The sequence below is a fragment of the Echinops telfairi genome, unplaced genomic scaffold (assembly GCF_000313985.2).
Source record: "Echinops telfairi isolate 266 unplaced genomic scaffold, ASM31398v2 ScPeMD7_70;HRSCAF=299, whole genome shotgun sequence".
NCBI lineage: Eukaryota > Metazoa > Chordata > Mammalia > Afrosoricida > Tenrecidae > Echinops > Echinops telfairi.
The window spans coordinates 51,396,841-51,404,050 of record NW_022103968.1 but is presented as its reverse complement, the minus strand read 5'-3'; the positions used below and the strand labels follow the sequence as shown (position 1 = coordinate 51,404,050).

At 41.0% G+C, this 7,210-nt stretch overlaps 1 protein-coding gene across 1 annotated transcript in view; it reads left to right on the top strand.

Moving 5' to 3' along the window:
- The first annotated feature begins 540 nt into the window (after positions 1–540).
- RHOBTB1 (Rho related BTB domain containing 1) overlaps positions 541–7,210 on the top strand; it is a 31,299-nt gene continuing 24,629 nt past the window's right edge. The window contains exons 1-2 of the mRNA XM_004701109.2: positions 541–595; positions 5,844–6,029. Coding sequence (XP_004701166.1) covers positions 5,908–6,029 — 122 coding nt within the window. The 5' untranslated portion in view covers positions 541–595; positions 5,844–5,907. The remainder of the gene's footprint in view (positions 596–5,843; positions 6,030–7,210) is intronic.

Here is a 7,210-nt window from a genome sequence, read left to right as displayed (position 1 = left end):
GTTGGGGAGGGATTATTAGCACAATTTCACCTTCTCTGTTAAGTAGATCTTCTTTATGTCAGTGTTTCCTGCATTTATTGGTCAGGAGTTAAATGAGATTGCTTCAGAAATTTCTTTACAAGTTGCTATGCTTTCCCCAACTTTATGGGCATTTGTGTCTCTTCTTTTTTTTTTAATGAACATGTGAGGTGCCAGAATATACTAAAGGGTACGTAGATGGCCAACTATAGAAAAATGGGGGATCAGATGAAGAATAGCTTGTTTCGGCTGGATGACAATACTTGAGCCTTTAATGGAGGACGAGGGCTCTCTAAGATTTGTGTGCTGTGATAGCCAAGCCAACCACTTTTCAAACTCGATGGCCTTGGTGGGATGTTGATGCTGCTGCCTTCCTGCACTTAGGAACATGCTTAGACCCTTTTGAGGGTGGGTGGGGGAAGACTGGTTGAAAATGTCCCTTCCCACTAAACATGCGGTTATGGACCTGGAATAAATAGCTGCGCATGCTAATCACTCCCAAATCTGGCTATGTTTCAGGGTGTTTTGACAGTTTCCCCCACATAACATCTGTACTTAAGAAGCCTCACTGCTATTGGTAAAGTATTGACTTGATTTCTCTGCTGACATCCAGGGCGCTGCATGGTACTGCCCTGCTCTCCCCAGACCCCCTGCCAGGCGCTCCCCCCGCAGGCCTCTCCATCCTCCATGAGTGTGAACTTACACAGCCATCCATCTCCAGGTGGTTACGTTCACCATTACTGACAACTCGCTCTGCATCTCATACACACCGGGCTGCTCCCCTACTAACATTTCCCACAGCCACGTGTTACACATCCCTTATTCTCTGCCATGCTCCCAGCTGTTTTGTGATGTTTTGATCTGTCTGTTTGCATAGCATTGTCAGACTATGTGCATGAAAGATATGTTGTTGACATAAGTGGTTCTGAAAACGATTTCTGCAAAGAGCCTTCTTTGGTTATCAAGGAGGAGAAGGAAGCTTAAAGCCCCAGAGGGGCTTGCACTTCGTTGGCAAAGAAAAGAGCCAGTTAAGTGTGACCCTGGTCTGTGCCAATATCAATATTATGTAAATCTCTACCAAAAACTTAAATAACAATGATAAGAGGCAGTGATGACAAGAAGATATGATCTTTGTAAAGAACAAAGAACTTTAAAATACAAACTGTACAAGATTCACTGCCATTGAGTTGGCCTATCCATAGGCAGAGCGGAACTACCCCCAGGGTTGCCAAGGCAGTAAATCTTTATGGAAGCGGACACCCTCTTCTTTCTACCAAGCGGCAGCGGGTGTTTTCGAACTGTTGACCTTGGGGTTACCAGTCCAACTCCTAACCCACTATTTCGCCAGGACCTTCAAGTGCACAAATGTACATTAAAAGGAGATATTTCCAGAAGAACTCGGGTGAATATTATTAACTCCCTCTGGGTCGTGAAGCATTCCTCCAGCAAGTGACCCAGGCAGAATTGGGGACATTGGGAAAAGGTACCTGATCATCTCACTCGCTGATATTTGGAGGGCTAAATGGAATCGATTCCATATTTTTCATTGCCTATACAATTGGCCCGATCTTAGGTTCTTAAGTAAAGAATGCTTTAGGAGTTATTCATTCACTTAGCAGATGAAAATACCGCAGGCCCTTGCTGGACAGTGGTGGCTAAGTAGCTGAGACTAGGACAGGAAACCTAAACCCATTACTGTGCACCAATATCAACTCACAGAAGCCCCATAGACTGACTAGAACTGCTCTGTCATGCTCCTGGGGCTGTTCATTTTAAAAGAAGAAGCGAGTCTGCCCAGTCTGCCTCTCTTGGAGCAGATAGTGTGGTCAAATTGCTGACTTTTCAGTTAGCAGCCCAACACTTAATTGTCTGTACCCCTAGGATAGAACTTTGGAGACAGGGAACAATTAGAAAATGTATTCCCACCAACTAGTTGAAGATACTACTTGTACCTACCTTTCTCCAACTACTTTTTCATAGGATAATAATGATGCTTCAGATGGAAGATGCAGTTTGGCTTCTGGTTTACTCTGAGGTTTCCACTTTGCATTTGCTGTAGTTGACTGTAGACATTATAAAGACAGCCTTTGGTAAAGTGTGCGGCATTTGCTGTTCGAAGTGTAGCTCAGGCCAGGATGGGTGGGTAAGGGGGGCACTTATTCACAATCGTTTTTCTTTATCTTCCAAGAAAAATTTGGCCCCAATGTTGCAGGTACTCCTTATGCTATCCAAATATCTTTGCCCACCTTTCATCTGCTCTCTTTAGCCAGCGTCTTCCTTGAAAGGTAACTGGGGGGGAAAAAATGCTAGTTTGGGTTTCACATCTGGAGAAAAGCTAGCCGGGCTGCAGTGGGCTTTCGCAGCTGAGGCATCTCTGAGCATTTGGCCTTGCTTGGATCCCTTCCTCACCCAAGTGAAGTTGGAGCTTCCCATTGGTCTCTAATGCCGCCATTCATTTATTTCGGGTTATTTTTTACTTGCCAATTCAAAACATCCTCTTATAGGCTTCTTCTTATGTGATTTGAAGTTTTTATATTGATTGTTCGCCTTAGAAACAAGAAACCCTGTTTTCCTCTCAGAAGAAACAAAAAAGACGTTTTCATGCATGCACACATACTTTCTTTCCAAACCTCTTTCTCCCTCTGAGTGTTCATGTTCTGGAATTGGGAGTTTGAGCAACTCCCTTGTTGTCTCTGCCCTCTGAAATTCCTGTGCTTTCCACTCCAACGAGCTGTAGCACTCCCTTTAAATCCCATCAGATGCTTTTTACAGCTGAAATAGGAGCCTCAAGGCCATTGCTGGACTAACCGTGCAGCTGAACGTGTGAGAATGCTCTCATCACACTCCCCCGCCCCAATTATTTTTAAACTCATCTTCAAAGTTTAGGGGAAAAAAAAAAGGAACAGGCCCTTAGAAGTAGAAATACTAGCACTTGCCGTTTTCTTTTCATCATTCATAGGAATGGCATTTTTAAACACAAGCTAATGTCAGACATTGAACAGCCTCCACACAGGAATGCATGTTTTGATTAAACGTTATTTAATATCTGCAGTTCCTTAGATTTCTGCTTACAGCTGGATATAGTCTTAGCTACGGACCATGTGCCTTCTCTGACTGCTTAAAAAGCTGGCCCCAAATTCTAGAGAAAAAGCAACAGCAACGTGACATTCTCCAAATAGTGACTTGGTCACACAGGTATTTATACCACAGAAGATACTGATGTGTTGAAAATTAACTCTCTTCCTTTCGTTCTGTCACTGCATCCATTGATCCCAGCAGTTTTGTTAAAATCCGATTTAGAGTACCGTATTCATTTTCTGGGCCTAAATAGAATCCATCTGTTTTCTTAGCTTGCATGTGGAGTGAAACCATCAGGCTCTAAACCAGAGCCATTTTAAGCAAGTGGGTAGTTAAAGTCAGGTCTTATTTTTCAACTGTGTTCAATGTAAACTAGTGAGACACATTCTATAGTACCTCAATGTGAATTTAAACGGGAATAAAAAACAACCTTATTCCTAAAAGAAAAATGGAATTTTGACTCAAGAAGTTATTTTAGCTTCAGACAGTTGCCCTCAGTATAGCATCTTTAGCATCCTTTTGAAGCCAAATATTTACAGAGTAGCAATTGTCGGTTTTTGGGTTTTTTTTCTTTGTTTTGTTTTTCAGCTTTCTGACAGTATTCCATGCTTTTAGATATGGATGCAACATAGTTAGCATTTAGGCCCTCTGGAACCACATTGTGTACTAACAGCATCACAAGATTCCATTGTCCAACCCCCAAGGTCCTGTCGGCACTTGTTTCCAGGTCATCTGGATAGTAACTAGTGTGTTCTGTAGCTCGAATGTTATCATGGTAACCTTGGCAACAGAGCTAGCTCTGATTTCAAAACCTCACATGGGGTATCATAAAATTGGAGAATAGAGTAGACATTTAGCTATGTGTCTGTCATTTAAATTAAACTCTGAGAATGATTTCCTTGATAGCTATGTGATTGAATATAGAAACAGAAGGCACCAATTAAAGTAATTTTATACATAGACGTGCTAGTCCACATTTAGATACTGGCTCTATTTCCTGAACTATTTCTGTATGATATTGACCCTCAGATGGTGGCATATTAGTTTCACGATAATAAAATTGTTTCATGATCAGGGCAAAGCTGGGCAAAATACCCAATATAAATAGGGTTGTGAGTAACAGAAGGTCATCGCTTAAGAAAACGTGAAACCCAAAGCATTCTTGGCTTTGCTGGGTGCTGTTAGTTCTGCTGATTGGAAGGCAGACTGAGCCCAGGAGACTCCACTAACTAAACTAGGATCCGGAAGACAAGACAGTCTGCCTTTTCATTTATATATTTATGCATATTTTTACATGAATCTTTCCATTGTCCAAGAATCTTTGATATTATCTTTATTTCAGGGAGAGTCTAAGCATGCTGATTAATATGTTAATCTACTTTGATTCTAGAAGCTTTTTATAATTTGAAAACATTTTAATCTTGGGATTTTTCTCCTCGATTTATTGCAGTTTGGTGCCATTTTTCTTGAATATAAATTTAAAGACTCAACTTGTGAATTACATTTAATATAAGCACCCTGCAGTTTTCTGCGCTGCAAATGATTATTTTTAGAAGTTTTATGGTTGCCCGGATATATTGGTTTGTCCTCATTGATATGTAGGGGGAGTAGCTCATTAATGATTTAAAAAGAAGGTGTTTTGATTCATCAACTTGATTCTTCTCATTACATAAACAATAGGGGCAATAAATTAACATCTAATAAAATTGTAAGAGTTTATTTCTAGATTTAGCTGCAGAACGGTTTTCCGTCCTTGGGAATCATTGTCTGATTCTTTACATTCTTCTGCCTCCACGTTTTGAAAGTCATCATTCTACATGTTTTAACTCACAACTATGGTTTATACATCTGTTAGCAGCTACTTGTCAAATACCATCATTGAGCAACCTTTATATAAAACAGTTCTTTGGCTTCTAGAATGGTAAGTTATTGTGTAAAAATGGAAGATCCTTATGTCAAAATTGACTATAAAGGAGTTCTTTCTTTTTCCCATATACCTGTTATGTGTCGCACAGCATCTGAGAAATCTGCTTCTAGCATTGTGTCATCTCATGAGCTACCCCTCTCACTCGTGCTTAGTCATGTGTTAAATACTGCCTTCTTGCCTTCTCCCTAGTAAAGAGTCAGATTCCCTACAAATTCAGGATGTTTAAAAATGGAAACAGATAAGTGATTATGCTGTCTACATGTGTGCAGGAGCGGGAAGAAGGGCCGCCACACTCCTTTTGTGTATTTGCTGACCCTGTACAGTAAATACTTCCATTACATTTTCAGTAACATATAAACTGTTTGCTTTTATCTCATTGGGTTGAATCATCATCACTGTTGTGTTTAAGGTGGTAAGAGTTGGGGGGGGGGATGGCTTCTTTGAAACTATTTCTTGTGATGAGCAGAAATAGTTCGGCATGACGTGGATGCAGGACTGAGTAAAGTTGAGGTAATCCTCTAGCTCGTAAATGACTTCATGGGAAGTTTCCATGCACACGCATTCGGCAGTGCAGCACGGAAATGGACTGTTCAGCTATGTGAGTGCTGGAATGGGGGGGGGGGCTTTTCGGGCTGTTTGCATGAGTCCGAGATGTATTTAAATAGCTGCTCTTTTTATTTCTTCCTTTTTAATTGTGCCATGTTGTGGTACTTGATAGGGGGTAGGCGATGGGCAGTGGGGAGGAGAAGGTACCGACATGTCTTAATTTTATTTTTTTAAGTTAACAGGTAATATAGCTTCTTTTGTTATTTCCTCTTAGGTCTGATGTTGTGGTTCTCTGTTTTTCGATCGCTAATCCCAATTCCCTAAATCATGTGAAAACCATGTGGTATCAAGAAATCAAGCACTTTTGCCCTCGCACACCTGTCGTCCTAGTTGGCTGCCAGCTAGATCTCCGCTATGCTGATCTTGAAGCTGTTAATAGAGCCAGGCGCCCTTTAGCAAGGTAAGCCGGGGTACTTGGTGTTTCACGGGGCGGCCCCAAATAAAATTTAGAAGTAGCAGGTGTGTCTGAAGCCTTGCTTTTCCCATTTGAGCATGGATCTGGGACCCTATCAATCAGCCATAGGCTTTAACCTGTTTCAATGTTCATGTGATATTATATCCCAAATGCTTCTCACAGGCACATTGTTGTGGAAGCCCATTGTTGAAGCAGGGTGGTCTAGTGCCTGAAGTGGGTCTTCTAATTTTGAAATGTTATGTGTGAAAGAAGTGCTTCGTAATTTGCACAGGATTAGACAAAAGACTAACCACTTATAATAAAGTCATTCTGGAAATAAAAATTTTTATAATGAAGTTCACTAATTCTTAAAGTGACCAGCCAAAATCCATGGCCTGGGGATCAAGTTCATAGCAATATGAACATTCGAGTGTTCATAATTTTCTTCATTTTTCTTAATCCTTCCCAATCTGGCTTGGACCGTTTTTTAAAAATCATTTGGTCATATATGACTATGCTTTTTAATGTCTCTAGTAGATATAGTTTTACAGTTTCACACACCTTAAATCACAACTTAAAGGAGGATTTGCTTCACTGTATATAAATTAAGAATACTAATTTTGGTGGAAAGTAAAAGTTTTTTTTAAAACAGTGTTCTCAAGATCTTGTTTCTTGGGACATCTAGGTTCATTTTGCTGTGTGCTGAACTACCTCATAGTTCACTGAGTGCATAGTTCCTGGGGTCTGAAAAGCTTGGTAGTTGACCATGCCAAGCATAACTGTGGTTTCTATTCACCTAGAGCAATGTAGCCAGAAGAGGAGACGGGAATATGAGGAGGCTATGGAAGGTGTGCCTAATGGCCTCCATGAATAACTAACTACCTTCCTGCCTGTGAGACCAGAAGAACTTGGATCATGCTTGGCTGCCATAACTGAATATTTTGATCAAAGATCACATAGAAGAGTCCTGATGAAAAGAGGGAAAGTGCAGACAGAATTTTGAATTCTCATGGACTTTGGAACCTCTAGAGCCATGAAGGCTGGATGATCCCTAGAAAGCAGTGGTCAGAGGCAGTCTTTAAACCGTAAACCAAATGTCCCGTGAAGTCTTAAGACTTAACAATACAGTGAACCCTCGCCACTTCGCGCTTCGACTTCTGCGGCTTCACTCTATCGCGGTTTTTGCG